At 40.2% G+C, this 24,563-nt stretch overlaps 1 protein-coding gene across 1 annotated transcript; it reads right to left on the bottom strand.

Annotated features, from left to right (window-relative positions):
• Positions 1–475: 475 nt before the first annotated feature.
• TC2N (tandem C2 domains, nuclear) lies at positions 476–17,762 on the bottom strand. Its single transcript, XM_010141364.1, has 11 exons — positions 17,696–17,762; positions 16,806–17,039; positions 13,413–13,577; positions 9,458–9,549; positions 8,788–8,863; positions 7,684–7,784; positions 6,706–6,822; positions 5,710–5,901; positions 3,710–3,824; positions 3,038–3,237; positions 476–679 (listed from the first exon to the last, which is right to left on the bottom strand). Exons 1-11 carry the CDS (start codon positions 17,760–17,762, stop codon positions 569–571), a joined length of 1,470 nt encoding a protein of 489 aa, XP_010139666.1. The 3' UTR covers positions 476–568.
• Positions 17,763–24,563: the final 6,801 nt, after the last annotated feature.

Raw genomic sequence — 24,563 nt, forward strand, 5'->3', positions numbered from 1 at the left:
CTTAATGGACGTGAGAAAAGCCTTTGGGTACTGCCTTATGCATGGTTCCTTTTGTGCCTTCTCCTCCTGCCACAACTTTCCACTTGCTCAGGCAGATGTTACTCTGATCAAATGGTGTCAACATGGGTGCAATCCCAGACGCTCAGAGGTACCTAGGAGCAAGCGAGTGACCAGACTGGTTCCCATGGACTTTGGAATCTGCCAAAGACAAGGCTGTAGGTGAGGATGACGTTACTGACTAGCAGAGAAGATGCTGTTCCAAGCTGTTTCTCTTCAAGATTGCATTTGTGCTCTTACGGAGTCTAAAGGGGCAAAAATATATTTTTCAAGGTGGATTTTTTTAAAATCAAACGAGCACTTTCCCCAGTTCCTAAGTCTTCCTCTTAATAATATTTAACCAATATTTCCCTTGGTGAAACTGATTTTTCCCGGTTACCATGGAGTTGTGATGCAGTGGAGAACCTCTGAGGAACTTGTGTAGACAATATTTTACTTTTTATTTCTACTATTTTAAACAGTGTAGGAATATCTTTGTAGAAAAATTAGTCCTGAGTTTCTTCTCCAGTCTTCAAGAGGGACCGATGCTGTACCATTTAACTACAACTTTTTCCGGATTAGCAATTGTATCTTTCCATTGCTCTACTGCCTCGCTGTTACTGCTATCAGAACTTATCCAGATCTGCAGTAAGAAACAAAAAGAAAAATAAAAATGAGTTTACCTGATAAGACACAGAGGCCAAGCCTTTATTAGTTCCAAATCAATACCATGTAAGTGTAGAATGAGGTATGTGTAGACTGTGACCAAAGCCTAATAGCCACAAATACAGTTCTGTTAGGACTAATGTATTTTGGCTTCAGCTGGGAACACAGGGAGTCTGGGTGTAAATTTTGCCTCTAAACTAGACTAGAGATCTCACTACGTACTAATGTTTCTCATCTTAATAAGATGTTTGAAGTTGAGCATTCCTTCCTCTATTCAAACGCTTGTGCTGGGGTGAAGGGCTTATCAGGCCCAATGACGGCTCTTTGCATTCAGACTCCAGCTGGCTGCAAGCCATGTGGCATCCCAAGCTGGCTGTCCAGTATCTTCATGAGCGTTCAAAATTGCACACTCTAACAGACAGGGCCAAACCTGTGTTCCACAAGGCTACTCACATGCCCATGCCACACATAGTCACGCAGTAAGAGTCCATTTCTTCTCAATATTCAATTAATGGAGAGCGGCCATTAAATGAGGAAATGAGGTACAAGCAGGGAACTTTCCCCCGAACATTATCACCAGGCTGCATTGCCAAAAGAATTCTGCTTATGTAAGTAGGTATCATTATTTATAGGACTCTATTTCCTCAAGTCTTCCAAGAATGAGTCCTTTTAAGACTTCTCAGAAACCTTCACCGTGAAGTACATTTAGCCTACACTGTTGAGGCATCAAGAAGTGAGAGTAATGTCTTCCAGAATACCACAGACAGCTGACGTTTCATCCGCAGAGACTCAATATACATCTTGCTCATGATTAAAGACATGCCTCTAAAAGCAGCCTAATCTAAGTATTGTCTGCTTAGAACAGCATCCAATTAAACATCATTCTCTGAAGAACAAAGTTAATAGATCCAGCTATATTCATCTTTTTCCAGCTACCCAGCCAATTGCTCAAAGTACATTTCTCCCTGAGCCATATTTTATGTCTTCATGTGTTGTGTGCCTGCATGAGCTGAAACAACCTTTTCCAAAGAACCTTTCAGGAAGTAGCTCCTTTCCTCCCCCTAAAAACAAGATTCATGATTATATGTAACTCATCAGATTGAGATGACCTCACATGTTGCTAAGAGAATGCAAAAATCATACCCCGTTATTGTCGACCCAAATCCAATTCCACCAACAGGAGTAACAGAAAGATGGAACATGTGTGACATGAGGCTCCATAAAACGGAGAACTTCACGTAACTCTTACTGGCACAAAACTTCTATAGCACACCAGCATCTCCTGCAACTTTAGCAACTAGTAACTTCTGTATAACAACTATATTCTGTTCAGCAACTAATATCTTCTAATAACTTCTATAACTAATATTCATTGGGTGCAAGAAATGGCCAGAATGGGACAGTACTATTTTCTGTAACTAAGGACAGCACAATCCTTCATCTGACAAGGGACATTACAGTTGGGGTCTCCAGATCAATTCTACATTATTCATTTATGCATATATTAAAATTCTGATACTAAATCTAGCCAGGTCAGGGAAAGCACAGAGCATTAAGAACAGATATGGCTCATTTTAGCAAGAAGGAGAGAAAGGGACAGGATGGTGGTAAATAGAACAGCCAGGGTAAGAGGACAGAGAGAATAAAAAGAGACCAGTCTACCAAGTTTTATGGTGGTTAAATAAATATCACTCAAATGCTTTCAAAGAGATACTATTGAAGTTCCAGCTGTTAAAAAAAGAAAAAAAAGACAGAGTGAAGAAAAGAACACTCAGCTAAAAAATAAATTCATGTTTTGGTCACCTGTGCTACCCCGTGATCACACATACTCCGGATATCGTGCTGATTTCAGCACTGTTGTGCCCAGGAAGTCAGTCTGATAATGTAGCTGTTGATACTTCCATATGCACACACCTCTTTGTAAGTGTACCAAGTGGTATGGTAAGCCAACACACACCCTTTCTGTACAGGACATTAGAGGCTGTGGAGCTCCTGTGAGTGTTATATTTGTTTTCTTTAGAAAGTCTAGAGGCAAGGAGGAGATTGTATGTCCGTCTGTAGGAAGGAATCTTTCACATATTGATGACTTCACAGACGAAAATGACTTAAGGATTTCTTTTTACAAGAAAAATCAAATGCCAACTCCCATCAACTGATGTGAGTGCATGTTTAGGAGCTCAGAACTATTCTTTCTTGGGTTACATCCAGAAGAGTTTATTAGAATTTACTATTTTGCTATTTGTCACCTTACTTAAAGTATTTTAAAACTCACATCAAAAAAAAAAAAAAGGTGGAACTGGATTTTAAGTAATCGTGCTAGTTAGCAGAAACCAACCTGTCCTAGGAAGTGTTTTCTTCTCACTGAGCTTCTGCTGTAGAGCTTGATGAGAAAGCTAATTCCTTGTTCAGCTTGAGTAACTGGAAAAATCATCATCTCTCCCCACTTCACTTGGCCATTAGTGGACTTGAGAAGACGAGTCTTCTTCTTGTAGATCATCCCTTCTGTACTAAACATTCCAACTTTCACAAAGAAATCTAGCACAAAAAGGAGGGAAAAAGGCATAGCACACAAAGGGTTACTCACAAACACCCCCCAAAAGGAACTGACAAGATCCACATATATGGTTCAGATTGCAACAATTTCCCAAAAGTCTGGCCAAAAGAACCGTACAATAGCTTTCCTGACTAGTCACACAGAGCATGTTCAATAATATTGAATTGATTAATACAGTATCCAAACGGCAAGTGCAAGCTAATGCTCTTGTATGTCAGGATTAATACTGGGATAAAAATCTTCCAAAACACATAAACACGTAGCTTCAAACCAAACAAAAAGTAATCAAGTAAGACAACTGTGGAAACAAGCCTTGGCAATGGAAATCCACTGCACAGTATGTTAGTCTGAGGTTTGTAAGGAATGTTACGACTTGCTAACCCATTTAAACAGCAATTTACCTGTTACAAATGTTTTCTAGACAACAGGCATGAGACAGCTGGTGTAACTTACTTGAAGTCAGTGGCGTAGATGAAACTGGAAGATTTTGTGCTTCAAGAATCTGTAACTGAATCCTCCTGTTTATTGCTTGAAAACAAGTTCCTACTTGAAGTTCTACCCGGCACACCTACAAGCAGAAGAATGTTGCCATAAAATCTGGATTAAGTTGCTTATAAACTCAGGAAACACAGGAATTCTGTCATATGTTGGGCTCCCACATTTCTAGCTGGGATTTCCTGGACAGAAATATAATCATGTATTGCATACTCAACCTGCAGATGCACAGCAAGTGCATCCTGCACTTGTCGTAGCTGCAGTACGTGTGCTCCACTGACGGGCTGCTTATGTGCAGCGCACATATGGCCCTCGTGGGCTGCAACTACAGGTACTGGACAAATAAACAAGTCCTCAGTTTTCACCTGGAAAAGATTCCTCAATGGTAAGAGCAGACAAATACAGGAAAAAACAGACCTGCTAAACCTGGGTGTGGAAGTGAGAGACCAAGTATGCTGCGCTAACACAAAAACTTTCCCATGCTTTTGAATCGTGCAATATGGAGATCTGCTTCCCAGAGGTACGAGGCTTGGTCACTTAATGTTACAAATGTTTAGAGTGACTGCATGCTCTGGGGTTTTCTATGTTGTGGAAATACTTGTGTTTTACATGTCGACACACATACACACACGCACACTCTGAATGTACTGAGATCGCCGCTCTGAATTTTTTCAGAATTTTTCATAGTGGCAAAGTTGCCCTGAGGTATCCTCATTACCCTCCTGTCAGATGCCAACGTACTCTGAACACTGTAAGAACAGCAGAAGGCCAGTGGACACCCAGCTTTCCTGACAGCTTCCATTTCAAGGGACTTCGCCAGTCCTGGTTCTCTTCAAGATTTAACACACTTGACTGAAGCAAAATGCACCGAGCAAGAGAGCAACAGGTCACACACAGAGAAGTCAGGCTCCACTTCATCGAAGAGACTGAAATTATCTTTGCAGCTCAGCCACAAACCTTCTGTGTGACCCCAAGAGGAAGCCACTTTACTTGACTCTGAGCTTTGGCTCTCTATTGGCGAGCAGGGTAGTTTGCTGCCTCACAGGGTAGTACAGGGATGAATTCCGGTAGTGTCTGCAGGGCTCTTGGCTAAAACGGTGAGGAACATCAATAGAGAGAGAGTAGCTCTGATATGATTTGGGAATTTATGTTGGGATGAAGCAGTTTCTATAACACGTTCCTCTCACTTGATCTTACTGCTTTTGAAGCAATATGGTTATTCTTGTTAGAACTAAAAAATGTCAAGTGTAACTTAGGTTAGATATCAAGAGTATCACTCACATTACTCAGACACACTTAGATAAAATTTGGTTTTGCGTTGCTAATTCAAGTTTAATCTGTTGAAAATTCAAATGTCTAGACACAATCTGTAAAAGAAACAAATGAAGTGAGGGTAGGGGGCAAGGAAACCCCACTGTGAAAACCACCTGCTTCTTATTACACTAATGGAAATGAACTGCCTGAATTATTACTTCACAGCATGCAATCTGAATGATAAATACATAGCTGTCGCTGCAGTTTCATGCCGCTGAACATCTCAGCACTTCTCTTCCATACCAAAAGCAGATTCCATTTGCTCTGAGCTCTTGCTGTGAGTCCTAAGGATCTTCTGATGCGTTTTTGGTCAGGAAAGGCAACTACCCAGTGTCCTTTGCTGAACATTTCCCCAGAACGCCCCTCCCTCAAGCTGTGAGTCACAGCGTGGAAGAACTTGCTCTAGCTCTTTTCCCAGAAACAGCTGCAATTTATGACCAGAACAGCTATGTGCAGAATTCTAAAGTCTCCCTTTTTTCCCCATCAAAATGCCTTTCCTCAAGAAAATGGAAAAAAAAAAAAGAACAAGAAAGTACAAACCTTGTTTGTTCTTAACATGGACTTAGTACTGAATTATTGTACTTTCATTTCCAGCAACTCTTTCTAGGTGATATAAAACCATACTTTTCAGGATTGGCACTTACAGGTGATTTGGAAGGAGGAGATATATCCAGCCAATGACTTGACTCCTCTGAGCTGAGCTCCCGCAGTGGCAAGGAGCACTCTCCAATTGTTTTTTTCCTGGGAGTCTGTGTCTGGATTTTAAATACCAATCTGACAGCTTGCAGGCTTTGCAGTTTAATAGCAAATACGAAAGTTTCCATAAATTCAATGTCCTAGAAAGAAAAACAGAGAGGTAATATCACCATTGTGAGACAGTCTTTCCAAATCCAAAACCTAGAAACCAAGGTTTTGTGGTCCTACAGCCACTGCTCCTGGCTACCATTTTCAGTTGTCATGGAAAAGTGTGCCTATACAGTGGTATATACAGTCTCACCACCTCACTGTCACATCCTGGCACCATGAAGAGTTGAGGCCATCTCTTCTGGAACTTTACAACAGCATACACACACTGTCATAGCAAATTCTCCCGTGGTCTTTTGCTTCAGCTTCTCCTGCTAATTTAATTTCTTTCACCTTGACTCATGTTATGGGAGGTTTATGTTGCATTATCTTAATATTCCTTTACTGCCACTATCAGAAGTCTTGTCACGTGCGACCAATTTTTACTACATTCTGTAGAAAGTAAGTATGAATTTTGTCTGCTGCCCTAGTGAGAGGCAGTACATCCTCTACCTTTCCTGGGGTGAACATGCACCTACAGGTATGCCCAGTCTTCCTCCAGTTACCAAGTTACCAAGGCCAGCAGCCCATGGTTCAATCCCTATGAGTGTATCTGTCCTGCAGACTTGGGGAGAAGGTGGGCAACAGTACAATGCAAGGGAAGGAGGATATGGAGGGGAGGGTGTGGGGCGGAAAGTGGAACAAGGCTCTTAACAGGATTTTGAGAAGTTGTGAGGAGGAGGGCGAGAACCTAGGCGACTACCACAGCACATATGCATAGGAGTGGATGTGCGGTCCATTTTAAAAATCATTTACCTTTAACTTTTTGTGTGTGTGTTTTTCTTGCCTCTACTTACATTGCACCCTTCCTTGGCAGAGGATTTGAAATGCACTGGTTTGGGCAGTGTGAGAATTCCCTTGACACAAATACGAGGTTTTTCCCCGCAGCTCGAAGGCCAGCTCAGGTCTTTGCACTGCAACATTGAAAACGCCGTCAGTTTAGACAATGTAAGGCTCTGGCCTTCAGACAACTTAGAAACAGAGTCTTCTACGCTGTTCTTGATTATGCATAATTCCTGTAACACTGAATATAAATCAGAGCCAGTGTAATGACTGTGTCACTTTGGATTATTTAATAATTAATTTTCACAGCCAGAGGGTAAAAAGTTATTCGGTAGATTTTAACGGTTTAACGACGTGGCAGTTTGACAACAGATAACTCATGAAATCCCTTATGTAGTATTTATCACTTGATGTAGTTATGAGGTTTCTGACTAAGTTCCATTTCCTAAAAATTATTCACAATTCCTGGAAGTGTATAAACCAGCCATCATAACAGTATCACATTAGCTAACAAAAAAGCCACAAGAAGCTACATGTCCTCAAAGTGCTGTTAAGGTTCTGCCCTGAATGATCTGTTAGATTTAAAGTCAGTTAAATGCTGCCTTCAAAGCTGTTTGTATTTGCTGCCTCCAGACTTTCACAAGAAAATTTCCACAGCAGGACCAGCCTGTGACCAGCTCAGCTTCCTTATCCATGCCGAACAGTTCCTCACGTCACAATCAGAACACATGTATAGTAGCATGAAAGGGTGATATACTACTCTTTACTACTGAGTGCAGCATAACTGAAGTTGCAACAGGAAAAAAAAGGTGGGGGGAGGGCTGGAAGATACTTTGAATGAAACCCAGTATTATATTTGACTAAACTTTTTCTTTTTCTTGTAAAAGTATTCCTTAAAGTAACAGAGAGCTGAATTTAATGAAAATTAACACTCAAGTATGGTGAATTAGCCATTTGGGTAAATAAAAATCAAGTTATTTATAATTGCTTACATGTAAAACTGTGATCCAAATCTGTTCCACAGAAGAAGCATAACTCAACTTCACTTTCAGTCTTCCAAAGTCTCGTTCATCGCTGGATAATGTAATAGTATCTATGGAAGAAAGCCAATTAGTGTTTTTAGAATGCAGTATCCTAAAAGTTAATTCCAAGAATAAAGGAACTCGCTAGTAGATGAACTGCCTGTCTTTGAAAATTTCTCTCAAAATAAGTTTGAAATACCTTAACACCTACATTTTAAGGACAAAAAACCCCATGAAATCCTGTAGCCTGACCTTCTGCATAGCTAGAAGTCTTCCTGTTTATCCCCATTACCTCTACTGAATTTAATAACTTGGGTTTTACTCGAACAACCATTAGAAAGAAAGAAACATGTGCCTGAGACACCCAGAACACATTTATAATCTATCAATTCCCTTAGATTAATCACTTTCATCATTAGATTTATAGATTGGCCTGCTTTTTATCTTTCTCAGATTTCAATTCCAGCCTAGTAAACAATTTACTGTTATGCTTTTCTCCAAGTCAGAAGAGCCATTTAATATCCAGCATTTCTCTGTCATGACTGAAACTAGGTCACTGCCCCCCAGTCTTCTTTTTGAAGAGACTGGGTAAAATTTTGACTCCCAGCAGGGTGACCTTTGTGGGGACCTGATCAATTTTTTGAGGGTTTATTTTGCAGTATCTCCACTTCTTCCATTCTTTTGTAAGTAAGAATACTAGTTTTGCATGCAATATTCTTGCCTAAGAATTATCTCAGTGTAATATGGGTACTGGATTCCAGCTACTTCCCAGAAAAATACTTGAAAAAGGACTAGAGCTGTGACCTGGGCACTGCATTCCATCCTAATGCTATTCACTGGGGAGGGAACTCCAGGATGAGTTTTTCCAAAGCCTCAAAGGCTCATTTGCTGAATCTCTTGACCTCAGAAAGGCACAAGTTCAAAACTCTTAATTTCAAATTGCAAAGTAATCTCCAAACTGATTTACTAATCAGATTAGTCTCAAAAAAAAAAAAAAATCAACAGTAGAGACAGCTTAATGTTTCAAGTGCAAAGAGAAACATTTCATTACAGGGTAAACAAACGAAACATTACCCAGACTCCTGTTACTACCCTGCGAATCCTTCCTGGAAGAGGTACTGCTAGGTACACTGGAGAGTGAATCGTATCTCTGGGGAAAAAAATAAAGGTCACTTCATTCAGAGCAACAGATGCAAAAAGGCAGAGAGATTCTACCGTCAGACAAGACACGCTGATAACAAAACACACTCAGTTTCAAGTAATTGTCTCGTTTCCTACTAATCTCTTGATCCAGCAGCATGGAATTACTACTTTGATGCAAAAAGCTAATTATAGGACCCAGATTTTTTTTTTGTTTTTTTTTGCTCATTGGTATACATGCAACTTCACCTGTACGAAAGAGATGATTATATGAAAAAAATGCAGTGTTTGCATCGATGGAAGCTTCTAGTGTTCCACTTTTCAACTGATGAGAGAAATTACAAGATGATGAACCACAACCTCTTGTCTGTTAACAGCCTGCTTGGGTTTCTTAACAGCCCCATTGGGCCAGAGCAGCAGCAGTCAGAGGAGACATAAGGAAGGGGCCTCTTGAAGTTGGTCAACCATTGAACTTTCCCCTCTGGTCTTTCCAGTGCATAATGCAATGCCTGTCAGTGTTTACACTGAATATACAGTGCAACGGGAGCAGATACACCAGGCCAGATTAGCTTTCACTATAACTTAAGTTACAAGGGAAACTCACCTTCATGAACCGATGAGGTGGGCTTCTGAGATCAAACATTGAACGACTCACATCAAATGATCCAGGCAAAGCACTTGGTCTTAAATCACTAACTAAAACGGCAAAGAGAACAATATAGATCATGCAAGCATCATTGCTAGAAAAAAAATATTAAGAAGCTTTTTGTAAATTTAAGTAGACCTATGGTAGAATTGAAACCTAGCTAAATAACATCTAAGGAAGGATGTCAGCACATTTCCCCACTTCCTTTTCCAAAACACTCCTGAAACAACAAAATGGAGAGAACAAGCCATTAAAACATCTTAACCAATTCCATCTTTGAAATAGTTCAAACTTAGTTGGTCACACTGGTAGCGCTGGTAGAATGGGGAGTCTGCCTCAAAGTTATTTCTTCAAGAGAAATGTTATTTTTAGTAGATGCTTTAGCAAAACTGAGAAGCCTTATCATTAAAGCTGGTCAGCCAGAACTGGGGCTTAGCCTGGTCTTCTTTAGATTTTTCCACAGTATGATCCCAGTGGCAAACACATGCTGTCTGCTAAGCTTGGCCTCACCTCCCCGCCTTTATGGATCGCAGTGTCAAAGCACCATCTGCACCCTTTCTAGATCTCAGACAAAGCAAGTCTTAACTCTAAAGTTTTAACTCTACATGTTATAGCACAAAAGCAAGATCTTTATTTCATGGAAGGGTAGTTCCCTTGGCAGTTGGAGGTTAAGTAGATCCTATCAGTTGTCTTTTGACCTCGAAGCCACACAGAACTAAAGCACATTGTCTATGCATATTATGCAGCAACAGTAGAAAATGAGAGCTGGACTAATGCTCCTGTTTCAGGAATCTTTGCTGATTCCAGTAATGTTCGAGAGGTTTTTAAAGCCTCCCAACTTCAAAACTGACCCATTCTGAAATGAATGAAAGCAGCCCAGTTTAACTTCTAGGTCTATCTGATGCAATGAACTGCTTTTTGTTGCAATGCCGTGCTATGGTATTTCAGAAAACTTCCATTACAATCCACTGATCGTACCTTAGGAGAATTACATCACTCTTTTCTGAAAACTTATTTCCCTTTTATTGGTATCAAAAGAAATAACCAACTAAAGTTATTGTGAGATGTGGCAATAAAGAATAATTCTTTCTTTTTCCAAGGAAGACAAAGAGAACAAAAGATAAAGTTTTGACAACCCACGGGAGGAAAAGGAAAGTAACGACATCAGTTACATAAGATTTAATGAAGGCCTGTATGTCTGGCATGAGTTCCAAATCCTCTCTTGTGCATGACTCCAAAGGGCTGAATTGCTCACCGAGTCTGGTGTAGAAACAGCATTATAATATCATTCGAGGCCTAGAAGCCTTGTTTGATACAACGGAGCAAACAGGAGAGGCCAGCCCGTTGCTTGATTTGAAACTGATTATGGTTATGGGAATTAGTTCTACATTCAGTGCTCATGACTTTCACAGACTACTGGGAAATACTGTCTTGAGCCTACAGGTTACAACTCACCCAGAGGCTTCAAAGACAGCGTGATCTGCTGTTTCTAAGAAAGCTGGTGAAAGTTTTCAAAGAACGTGAGGGGGAGGAAGAGATGGTACCTTTTTAAAAAACTTAGAATTTTTAATTAAAAAAATTGACAATTTTTACACTCAGAAATCTGCCTGTAAGATATAAAAAAGCAAAAAATTTTAATCATAAATATATGTTGCTTACCAATAATAACTAGAATTTTGGAAAAATATTAATGGATTTAGTTTTCAGGGTTTTTTGCTGCTGTTCTGGGGTTTTTTTAAGAAGAGGAGGGACTTCACATGAAAATTCAGGATTTTCTCTTCATACCTTCCACATAAACACATTCTGTAGTTCTCAACCCACACACATGGAAAGTATCATGGCACTTGCTGCAACAAAATAGGCTTAGGATATTGCTTAAATAGTCTATAGATGCACATGAAGAGTATCACCTCACTTTTGAAACAGCTGTCAAAAAAACTCTGGAGGAAGAATGCATTTTTGAACTGCAGTCTAGACACACTTAAGTGACCTTTCTTCTGCTTAAGTTTACGAAAACAAAACTAGTGAAGTGTTTACTTAGCTTGAAGAAAAATGGAAAAAAGGACGATGAACTGAAGGGAAGATGTTCAAGACAGTTTTATAAAACCCATTTGGCTCGCACCACGGGTGCTTACAAAGCCTAGCAAAACCATATGCATTAAGAGCTGCTAAAATTCTATGTGTGTTTCATTCTCTTAAGAAAAAAATATATGGCGTAGTCTTTTCATGTAGTCTCCATGGTGATTCAGAATTATTTTTAAAACAGGACACAGACTGAGACATTTCCCCATCTGTAAAACAAGCATGCTATACCATTCTAAATAAAACGTCTTTAAAAACGCATGCTGCTGCCAGCTTCTGATTGGATAGGAACATGTGTGCATTTCTTCGAGTGTATGAGTTTCCTGAATGCGTTTGCCTCAGTGATCACTTACAGCAAGCAACACTTAGTCTTTCTTTACTCTAGACAGCATTCATTCAGCCTGGGCAAGCTGGACAAGTGGGTTCATGAGATTCAACAAGGCCAAGTGCAAGGTCCTGCACCTGGTATCAACACAGGCCGAAGGGTGATGTGATTGAGTGCAGTCCTGTGGAGAAGGACTTGGGACTACTGGTTGATGAAAAGCTGGACGTGAGCCAACATGTGCTCACAGCCCAGAAGGGCAATCATATCCTGGGCTGCATCGAAAGAAGCATGGCCAGCTGGTCAGTGGAGGTGATCCTGCTGCTCTACTCCACTCTGGTGAGACCCCACTTGAAGTACTGTGTCCAGCTCTGAGGCTTCCGGCACAAGAAGGACATAGACCTGTTGGAGTGGGTCCAGAGGAGGGCCACAAAAATGATCAGAGCGATGGAACACCTTTGCAATGAAGAAAGGCTGAGAGAGTTTGGGTTGTTAGACCTATAGAAGAGAAGGCTCTGGGGAGACCTTATTGTGGCCTTTCAGTACTTAAAGGGGGCCTATAAGAAATGTGGGGACAATCTTCTTATCAGGGCCTGTTGTGTCAGGACAAGTGGTGATGATTTTAAACTAAAAGAGGGGAGATTCAGACTAGATATGAGGAAGAAATTTTTTATGATGAGGGTTGTGAAATAGTGGCACAGGTTGCCCAGAGAGATGGTAGATGCCCCATCCATGGAAACATTCCAGATCCGGTTGGACAGGGCTCTAGTTAAGGATGACCCTGTTCACTGCAAGAGGATTGGACTAGGTGACCTTTAAGGTTCTTTCCAACCCCAAACATTCTATGATTCTATTCCATGATTCATTACAGGATACATATACCAATGAATAGTACAGAAGACATTTTTTACCTAGGTAGCCAAACACTTTCTATCTAATCTTTTACTATCTCACAATCCTCCTCACTTAATGCAAAGAACAGTGGGGACATTTCTGCACCTTCAAAAGCAAGCTACACAAAAGATGGTGTATAACATCACTTTCCACTTCGCACCTGTTCTTATCATCTGCTCCTGAATATTTTTTGGTGATTGTTCCTCCCTCTCTCTCTCTGTACGCTCCTCAGGCGTTCCCCCACTGAACACGCTGCCTGACTTCCTTGATCTGTCTCCCTAACTCTTAATACTGGTAGCTGGAATCTCCAGTAGTGCATCCTGTTTTGGATCAGAGGTAGCTACACTAGCTTGCTTTGCCAATTTGTCTACCTTCATGTGATGCATGCAAGCCTTGTTAAGCCTCCAGAACAGAGAATGTAACAGTGCAGCTGGAAATCAAGCAGAGCTGGCCCTGCAGATTGAGGCACCAAGCAAGAGGTGTCTGTAGCATACAGACCAGTTCGAGAACTGCTATAATCCAACACGTCTTCTGTAGACTAATGGCTCTTTTCTCTCACCTATAAACCCTGTGAAAGGGAGGAAGACAGAGAAGTAAGGGTGCGGTCCTTCTCACCTGATCCATATAGTTTCCTATTATCCGATTTTGCTTGGAAGCGTCTCATCAGATCTGGTGAGACCCGATGCTCCAGGTAGAATGGGTTGTACACGTCATATTGCGGCCATTGGTACACACCGTGCAGTTCTGCTTTCCAGTCACCAAATGAGGCTCTGGCAGATTCTGTGGAGAACATATAAACATCAAATGCAAGAGTTCCAGACATAACACATGCTGCCTGGCTTCATGAGGCAGGCAGAGTGCCTTCAGGGCAAAGGACAAAGTATTTCAATATTAGCCACTTTGGAAAAACGAGGAAAAAAAAAAAAGGAAAAAGTAAGGAAAACACATATGCATGTTATTGCAGAGTTCCACAGTGTGCTAGCAAATGCAGGAATTAAATTGGCTGTAAAAAGCTATGCATACTCTGTCTTGGAGTTCCACAATAAATGACTAACTAGTTAAACTACAGAAGGCTCCAAAGACAGACAGCAAGACAGAAATTAAGAGGAAAAGTAGAGTCATGTGTACAGAAAACCTCTGACTTATTTGGCTACCTATGCCCGGTACATTCCCACTCGGCTAATGGGCCCTCAGTCCTTCAGGAGGGTCTTGTATGGAACGATAATGCAACTTGTGACTGCAGTCTCCTTGTCATACAGTTTCCATAGGAATTCTGTCAGTGGTAAAATCACTGGTCCAAATTACTTGAATTGTTGGCTGAGGCACAAGTAGACAGATCTGAGAATGCTTGAATCCCAGCCCTTTACTTAGCCCATTACAGCACAGCTGCCCTATTTTTCTTTCCTTATTTATAATCATTTCAGAGAAAGCATGCACGTCTTGATCAGCGGAACAGTCAAGAACACTGCTGTACTGCTTCGTTTTGTCTGTCTGGAGTGGAAACTAGTCATATATAACAGTACAGTAGAGAACAGGCATGGGGTGACCTTGACTCTGCCAAGTTCGGACACTTGCTTCCTTCACTTCGCCTCCCTGAACTTCAGCCTATTTGTTAACAAGTTCCTTACTCGCCTTCGATTCTGCAAAGTCTCATGATAAGAGGCAAGCTATTATTGCTTGTAAAATCCTTTCCTCCAGGTGTTTGTGGAGTAAGTAAAAAGAATAACTAAAACAGTGAGATGGAACATGAGAGATGACAAAGCAAAAATCCAAGCATAATGGGCTTGAGCATGACATAAATTAGGTTTAATGCTAGAAATGAGGCCATAAGGAATTGCTACACAACAGATGATAGAAAAGCCAGTGTTCCAGACCAGGAGCACACTTCTTCCTGCTAGCTTGCTTCTGTGAGAGCAAGAGACACTGCAATGAGTATTGAAGAGAAAGGCTGCCAGAACTTAATTGCTTTCAGAAGGGATGCCAAGAGCTATCGCTGAGCGTGTCCTGTTTCACTAAAGGAAAATGGTCAGACATGCACAGAAAATGGAGTGGAACTGAGAGCACAACTTGGACTTCCTCAGATATTTAAAAACGGTCTAAGAAGCAAACACTCCAAATAAAATTTTTTAATACGCTGGTGCTTTGGCTAATGTGAAGAAGGAATGACAGCACACTTCACTCTGTTTAGTAAATCTCCCTAAAAGGTAAACTTTGCCTTTTTAAACACAACTTGAATGAGGCTTAAAAAGCTGTACTTGAAAAAATACGTATTTATATTTGGAAAGAGAAATGGATGTTGCCTACTTGATATAAGAGCCACTTTTCAAATATTTGTTCAAGAATTTTAAATATTTGCTCAAGAGAGACAATTATGAAAAATCAGGTCATTCTGCCAGAAGGTCTACCAGCTTTATGGCCTAAGGGCCACTCTGTTTACGAGGTTCTTCAGAAATGATGATGAAGCAGAATTCCCAATGAAGAAAAGTCACTGGTTTATAAGTCACTGACTGATAAGATTGTGTAGAATAGCAGGAACAAAGAAAACATTTACTTAAAGGTTGTTCAACACATCTTCCTTATTCCTGGAGAACACTTGCACATCGGAGTCCTTGATTCACTTCTCTGTCCAGTATCTTGAGGATGAGGTAGGACAAGGCAAGGCAGAGCCTGAACTGAGACCCAGCAAGAAAGGGAATTACCAGGAGCGTGTCCTGCATTTCCGTACCTTGTTCAAGTTTGGACATACAAGAACTAGCTACTGAAATGGCAGGCAAATGGGGAGGCTGAAGGGGACCAGGATCAGGGATGAGGAGAGCCTCACATGTTCTACCTCCAGCTATTAGGTTCCCTGTCTATGTCTAGTCAGGAGACATCACAGATAAAGCCCTCTAAAAAGATTAGGCACAGAATGGCCATTTTGTACCGAAAAGCTCTGCTATGCTGATTAGCTTGGCTCTGGTACCACTGTTACCAGCAGCGGTGAGTCAAGGTGAGGAGGAAGTTTGGTAAGAGGCATGCAGGAGGAGAAAAGAAGCAACAGTAAGGACCTAGGGAGAAGAGAGAAGGGTGGGTGTAAAACCGCAAAAGCGCAAAAATGTTAAGTAGTACTGCATCAGTTATTATGCAACATGTGGTTGAATTTTTCAGTTATTAAAGTTTCCACCCTCAAAAAAGAACTACAATCACACGGGACTAAAAGCACGTTATGAGCTTATCACGCCCTCGAGGCAAAGCAACCCTAGAGAAAACAACCATTCAGGCATGTCCCTGTGTCAAAACTTTCCGTTACCTAATCTAGGCACCTCCTAGTAGGACCAAGAGCCTAGCGATAGCATATGCCCTCTAACTCATGTTACGGGGCCAGGCTTCTGTTCTTTTAAAATGCCAGTGTGCCTAATCTGCCTGTACATCATTTTGGCAGTCTGAGAATGGGAATAACTGGCACAGGCTGAAGTACAAGATTGTTGTGAAGCAAAGAATCACAGTATCGTGCAGATCTGTTACCCCTGGCCTCCCAAAGAGTAGCAAAAAGAGCAGGAAATAGTAGGGGTGAAAAATTCTGCCATGTAGTAACACATGCTATCTATTGGCGAAATTTGGAAAGGAAGATATGTTAGTGTGTTAAAACATCTCAGTACAATAAACATGAAAGCCAGAGCGCCCTCCTTCTTTACCTGAGTGGTCTGGACACTGGGGATGTGTTAGGTCTTTCCTTGCCTCCAATAAATTCTTTACTAAAGCTTCTGTTTCCTTTAAGTGTCTACCATTCCTTTGAGTATGAGCACTGGAGTACAATCCTCCCTTTCAGTTTTATTCATGCAACATCACAGAGATTCATAGTGGAATGACATCCTTCCAAAAACCTCTCTGGGTGTCCAGAGAAAATAAACAAAACGAGGCTTCTAGAATAAAGTTCTGTAAACACATTTTCTGAGCAGGAATCATTGACCACTTTTACAGAGTAGCAGAAGCTGAACAATTATTTCAGCAATGCTGTTTATGTTTTACCTTGAATCCCTCCAGCATGTGAGATACTAGGAAGGTTCTTCGGCTGTACATAAGCCAATTTGAATGGAGGGACCACAAACGGTACCTCCTGACCATCTGAGGGCAGCTTAGAAAGTAGATAATCCTCTGAACAGCCAACCTGGCTCTTCACTGACACAGAAGACAATGGAGGCTTCTCTACAATAGTTGACTTGCTTGCAGCTGCTGCTTCAGATTTCTCCCCCACGGAAACTGCTAAAAATAAAGAGCAAGAAGAACAGACAGTCCATATGTGCATTAAGTTTTGAACAATACTGTGAACAGATCTCTTTTTATTTAATAGGATCTGTACTTGATATATTGCTTAACGGCTGTTAGTATTCAGTTTTACCAGCATTCAGGCCTGGCACCTGGAAAAGATACTCATTCTCATGACACCTGTAATGATCCAAACTCTTTGTTGCCCAAGCTTCTATATTTATAGCTGAATTTTTACAAGAATTCACTTGTACCGTAGAAGGGTTCTTCAAACAACTAAGACATCGAAGAAAATCCTAACAGCAAATCCACAGTTAAAAAGGGAGTTAAAAAAAAAAAAAAAAAGTGTTCACTCAGTTTGAAAGATACAAGACCTTTACACAACCTTGGGTAAAAAAGCTGGCTTTTCTGGACAGCATTCTAGGCTGCAAGGAGCAGGTTTCAAACAAGTGTTATTTTTCAGTTCCAATTCCAATTCATAACTCTAACAAGTGTGTGCTCAATCTTCAAGTGAGGTATGGAAAGAATTTTTGGATGTTGTAAAAGAATTCATGTTTATCAGGGGTGACAGTTGTTTTATTAATGGGAGATCTCATCACCAATAAAGCCAGAACAGCAAAAGACTTAGTCAATATCATTATGCCAGAACTCACAATCATTATTTTCTTTTTCCATGCAGAAACACCATTTACAGCATTTTTTTATACATTCTGTTGCCATTGTTTTCAGTGCTGCAATTTAGAGGAAACCGCAAAGATCCAGTGTAGCTATCCAACCTGAAAGACACAATATAATGAACTGTAGTAGATGGGAATAATTGAAATAAAAATGCAATATTATCAGTTATATGATACGTGATCGCTTATTGGATACAGTCCCAGGGCCAATGAGAAAGTTACTTCAGTCATAAAAGCGTCAGAGGCATCAGATTTCTCACTGAGACAAATTATTTTTTATATAAAAGCACGAGGAAAGAGGTAATAATTTTAATGTATGGCATCCAAGTACTTTCAGTGGCCCACTCAGACAAGTGCCCGTCTTTCAGGAACGCTGAAATTCTCCTCATATTGTGTGTGCCGCTGGGCTTTGGAGTTCACTCAGCTTTGCACTGTTTTGATGTGGTCTCATCAAATCATTTGCAAGATACATTTTTTATTCCAAATCCCTTGTTCATGTTTCTCCTATCCTCTTTCACTCATGTTGTTTTCACTCATTACTATTTTCACATACATCTATACACGTTTACATTTTTCTCTTAACATACTCCATACTTTACATTTGAAAACACTGTTTATGAACGAAGCCAGAATTGCCGCCTTTGAGGAACTACTACTTTCTCATATATATATATACACACATAATATACACATGAAACTGAAACATGAAACTGAAGTCCTGTTTTATTATATAATTGTCTGCTCTGCATACAGAAATAGAGAGCCCTGACTTCCAGCAAAGTAAGAGGCATGTAATCTACTAAAGAATGAGAACAAGTCTGTAACAGCTGGTTAACATTAAAAGAACTTTATGACAATACTAACTGGCCTCATCTAAATGTCTTTATTCATATCATTATGTTCTCTTTTCAGAGGGACACAGACAGCTGTGTTGCCTCCTGTCCAAAACCCTGTCTAAGTCTAGTCTTTCTACATGTACCTACAGTACACAAGGTTCTTTGTAGAACAGTTACCTTAACTGCAAGAAATTGCTGGAAGCTTCTGTGCTCCTGCTGCTTCAACGGTATTGTAATTTTCTTTGCACGTGCATTCAGAGACAGGTAGGGCACCACACAAAGACTGCTATCCCCAAAATTTTTCTTTCATTGAAAGCCCCTCAAATTTCTGATGGATGCCAAGTGGAGCTACTAAGCTACAGACAATTCATCTAACTTAGAGAACGTGCATCTTGTCTTAACATTATTTATTCCCATGGGTAGGGTGCAAGTGAAAGTTATCAAGGATGTAGCAATTTACCAATATTGACCAAACACAGCATATGCTTATGGACCTGCTCTTCTGCACTCTGCAGTACCTCAGCACTGCTCTTTATGTGTTAGCTTATGGGTTTTGCAAAGTCACTGAGAACGCATGGCTTCATGAGGAAACCTTGAATTAACTTGTTAACTTTTATTAAATACTAGTGTGAAATATAATGAAGGTTTATTATTACAACTATCTAACTGTTCCAGAATTGTTCTTAACCATGAGCTATCACACAGTACTGATCAGAGGAAATTCTTAGGAGTATGTTCCCATAAGTAAACCATTGTTCTATTGCAACAAGGACCTAAGGGAACATTTCATTTAATACAATTTCTCTGAATAATTTTTGCTGGTGTTACCACTAAGTGACATTAATGATTTCCTCTAGTTTTACACCGCTCTTTGTGCTCAACAGACCAAAATGAACAAAATGCAAGTGATCTGAATACAAAAAACTTCAGAAGTAGCCTGAACACTGCTACACATTCTGGCAATCTGATTGCTACTGAAGAGATTACAGCATAGTCTCTAACCAGACATGGCACAGGTGCAATAACCTGCTTTAAAAGGGACACAGTTACTCTGCAGAGAATCCAGCAGTCAATACTTGGCCTGATGTCAAAATTGCCCATGAGTGTAAGTACAGTATACGATCTGCATCGAAAATGTTCAGAGGCCATGCCATCAACTCCAGAGCCTGCTCTGCATCTTTACAGAAGTACAAAAAGAGGCACGGGAACTTCTCATTAAATTCTCCACGTTTCTAAGGATCCAACATTCACTGCTGCTCCTCCCTCAGGTACGCACTCATGATAGCTAAGCCTGCTGGAATTCAAAGTTTCCTTTAAGTTTCTCTTGCAGTGATTGTCATTCCCAGCTGTTACCAGTACACAGCTGGAGTTAATATGCTGTACTCTTGTTCACTATGTTTTAACTGGGCTGAAAAAGCTGCTTCATTTGCTCTAAGCTTTGCAACAATGGTATCTAAGCTTCAGTGGCAGCTTGCACAGGCAAACCAGTCTTTTATCTCAAAATGTCCAGGTTTAATTTATTCACTACTGCTGCTGAAGAAACCGAAAGTTAGTAACTGTCCCGCTTTGTGGCTACATAAAGTGGGAAAAATTAGTTTTTCTGCATCAGAGAAAATTCAGTTCATGGTAGTAATTTTCTGTGCTGAGAACTGTTTAGCTGGAACCGTTAATGTGAACATAAATTATGTGTCACAAGCATGGTGATTCCTATCACAGGGCTGAGTGCCTTACCTAGAAAGAAAGGGCTACATATGGGTATTGAAGATAGGACAGTAATAATGCAACTTTACTTCTTTTGTACCTCTATCAATAAAAAAAGTCTCTGTTTTTCACAGTAACACCAAGTAACCTGTGATAGTCTTTGACCATTATATTTTCTCCCCGTTTATCAATATGCAAATATTCACACATTTTTTTATTATGTGAAGACACATATAAAGCAATTCATCACTACCTGTTGTAGAGAAGAGAGTACACTATTTACAGATTAGTGTTTGTAGGCAAGGTAATATCAGTAGCCAGTGCCAAAGTATATAGACACTTAGCTTAGTTCCCAATTCAGTTTCAGCTTAAATACAGTATTTTGAAAAGAAAGTTCCAAGAGTAAGAGACTAGAACACTGTTTACACTTCTTTTTAAGCTTAAAAATGTAATCGTTTCAGTGACAAAATTTGCACTCGTGTTCCTAGACTTCTACCACAGCCACATTACAAAAATATGACAGCATTTGCTGTGGAACAGATCATCTAGACACAGTCCTCCCTCATTCTGTTTGCTTGTCCATGAAATCACAACATGGATGGTCTCAATACTTTTAAAAGTTTTAATTCACTTAATTAAGCTACAAATATAACATTTTGTTATTGTTGGTTTAGTTCAGAAGAGCAATCCTGGCAGTAAATGTGATGGCTTGGCTTCCAGTTAAATTTATTTTCTCATACTTGTATTTCCCAAGTTGCCTATGATTAGTTGTACAACTTCCACTTCATGCAAAAGTTTTGCCTTAACCATATGGGACAGAGAGAAATTTAGCAGGTTCTGTTGTATATTTTATTGACCGAAAATTAACAAAAATCTTCTAGAAGATTAAAAATGTATTTAATGATCTTGACAGAAGTTGACATTTCTATCAAAGGTTAAACCTCTCCCACATGACAGAACCTTTTGCTGGTGTCAGCTACTCAAAAGTCCTCAGTATATCATGTACCACTTGTTAAAAGGTTGTGCTAACATGCATTTGTCTGGAATAAATTTACCAAATAAACCAGAACCGCAGAGACATTTGTTCAGTGCACCACCAAATGCTAAAGAGGTACTGACTTCCCAACAATGCCATCCATCTTAACAAGAAGTTAGGACTCCTTGACTCCATCTCTAAGATTTGGGGTCAGTTTTTGTTAGGCAAAATGCATATGTCAAAGACATCTCCACTTCTGAGCTATTAGACTGAGAAAAGGACAAAAAAAAGGAGAATTATCCCTGATTTTCAGACAAAAATAATCAAATCACTTGCAGCTGAAGAGGGAATTGAACCCAGATCTTGTAACTGTCTCCAATTCTCTCTTTCTTGGTGTTTTCCATCAATTTCAATAAGCTTTTTAATTTTTCTCTTCCCAGTATCAAGCCAAAATAAGATAATCAAATGTAACTCAGCAATAGTCCTTCCATACTAAGGCAGAGGGAGAGCCAGGGTTATTAGAACATCCTGGAAACAACAAAGTTTCAAAACCAACCACACACATACACTGAGCCTAGAGAATTACAATCACTACTATATTAATGGGTTTAGATGGAGAACATAAATTATCTTAATGATTTCCAGATTTCTCTGATAGAAATTTTGAATGAGCTAAAATCAGATAAACAGAGTATCAAAGACTTCAGTTCCAGATGCCTCCAGAATGATTACAAGACAAAGATGTTTGGAAAAGAAAGTAAATATTTTCAACAACTCATTAAATAAAAAGTACATGATAGAAAACGGCTGATGGCAATAGTAAATATTAAAAGCTGAAAGCAGTCTGAAAAGAAATGTCAGGCCTTACAATGAAAGGGTGTGTTCTGCAACAAGTTTGTAGGCTGCCGATGTATTTCACTGCATGTAGTCACAGCACTGCTCCATAGCAGTGGATCAGGTAAACGCATTTAAAACAATGCAATAGGCACAAAGGTGAAATAGGTGATGTCAGACTGGGATAGCTGGCTAAACCAGAGGCTTCAAATGTTATTAGATTAATTACCAGCCATAAATGTAGAAAATGCATTCTCAGATCTGTGTTCCAGAAACAGTAAAATTTCTAGTAGCAGTAAGTCCTCACAGAGCAGTAGGTGTGAAAGAAAATATCTGGCAACAGGGATGATCAGTTGTTATTAAGCATTTGGGACAGATCGTTCAATGACGTAAGTATCTACAGCTCCAGGAGACCCAGTGGAACTGTGACACTTTGCAACATCTGAGGATCTGCCCTGTGGAGAAAGCAAGCTCAAGCTTTCCTGTTCACACCTCATCCAAACACCATGTTTATGCCACCTCTGCACCCTCTGCCTTTAAGATCCAGGAGATGCAGTCAATCGCAGTCACATAAATCCTTCAATGGGCATAACAGTACCACCACAGGTCTCCAGATGTTTAACAAAAACACAGCTCAGAAAAAGTTGCTTCTGTGGTGGGTCAGATGGATTCTCTTTTGACAGTGCAGATGCTGCAAAAGGTTTAACTTCCACAGCCAGCTGTTTTGCAGTTTTGTTTCTGAGGCAGAGCTCATGAAAGCAGTGCACCGGTCTGAGCACAGCTCTTCATCTGAAGAGGGGTGGTTTGTGACCACTGCATCTCAGAACTGGTCAACACTAGTAAAACAGCTTACATGGCTTTGAGAAATCTACCTGCAGGTAGTTTGCTACACTAGCACAAAGCCCTGGATGACAAAGAAGATGCTGAAATAACACAACAGAAGAAGAGACGTTACGAGAAGGCTTTCGAAGGACATGATCAGAAAGGCTTTCTTGTGAGACACATCTTACATTTCATCAAAAACATAATGAAGACATGCAAAGCTTTCCCAGTGAAGCAAATAAATGAAGAAAAAGTCTAATTACATATTTAAAACAACAACAAAAAAAAGACTATACATCATTAAACTAGTTTAGATATGGGGTTTTTTGATGGACCACCGCACAGCTTTCCTGGGGCAAAGAGCCTGGTGGGGTTATTTAAGTAGTTACGCAATTAAATCTGGTAACAGAAACAAACGGTAAAAACTTGCTGGGAAAAGTGTCGCTCTCTTATGCAAACAAACCACTAACTGCCTAGGCACAGAAAGTATCTTCCCACGCTGGTAGATGATGGCACAACAGCCCAGGGGAAGCTTTATGAGTTCCTCTCACTGATCCCAGAAAGAGGAAACCGAACTGAACAGACCACTGGTCCGAACCGACATGGTCCTGTCCTGCAAACTCCCCTCATTCATTTACAGTTTGCTGTAAGCAGAACCTTACTTCTGAGGGCCAGAATTCCCATTTTATGCACCCTTGTCCCAGTCTTCTCAGTTACTGACACCTCTGGATTTCAGTCAGTTGCTCCTGCACTACACTGAGCAACTTAAACAAGGAAGACACTTGGCTTTTATTTCAGAAAATATTTCAGTAGCTAATCACCTTATTTATTAGTATTATAACTGTATTTCCAGCTTAATTTTGTCCCAGTTTTTATATCTTTGCTATCTTAAGAGTGTTAATTATCAGTAGTATCTCTCGTCTTCCTTCAGATCTTAAAAAAGACTAGGATCTAACCTTCTCTTGTGTTCCTCTTCAGTAAGCTAAGTAGACCAATGCAAGCCATGTAGAGAAGTTTACACCATTCAAATCTGTTTCTTATAGTTCTCAAAATGTTATCCCACTTCTCTGACCGGGTTTATTCAGGCTGATACCACAACTGAACTGTGCACCTCAGACTCAACAATGTCACAGGATAATCTAAAGCTAGGATGTATTTCATTAAAGTAATACTTGTAAGGGCAAATTGCTCTCACTCCTACAGCACTGTATTGAGATCCCAAACTGTTACTGATCCGCCACTGCATCCTCCTGACTATATTCTGAGCAAGGAGAGAAAAGGTGGAGGAGGATGGGAGCCTGCGGAGAACATCTCCACAGTCTCTTTGGTGACTGCCATAGTGTTCAGGTAAGATATTGTTTGCTCAGCTCTCCTAGAGATAACAGTTGCACGTAAAGTTAAAACCCCTTGTAATGGGCAGGAGTGCTCAATACTTCACTGATACCAGTTGGGATGTGACAATTGTACAAAAATATTACTTATACACCTTAGCAGGCTTCTCCCAAGGCAAAGAAAACCACCTTGGAAGTCAATTCTTAGCTGAGCTGTTGTCACAGCAGTAAAAGCAGAGCTCAGTGTGATCCCGTGAGCTGCTTTATATGTTCTCTTGCCAAGGAGTTCTAGCTCTAAGTGAACCAGAGCAGAAGCTTTGCCTGGAACAGCCACACCTTGCTAC

The sequence above is a fragment of the Buceros rhinoceros genome, unplaced genomic scaffold, assembly GCF_000710305.1.
Source record: "Buceros rhinoceros silvestris isolate BGI_N320 unplaced genomic scaffold, ASM71030v1 scaffold2408, whole genome shotgun sequence".
Classification (NCBI taxonomy): domain Eukaryota; kingdom Metazoa; phylum Chordata; class Aves; order Bucerotiformes; family Bucerotidae; genus Buceros; species Buceros rhinoceros.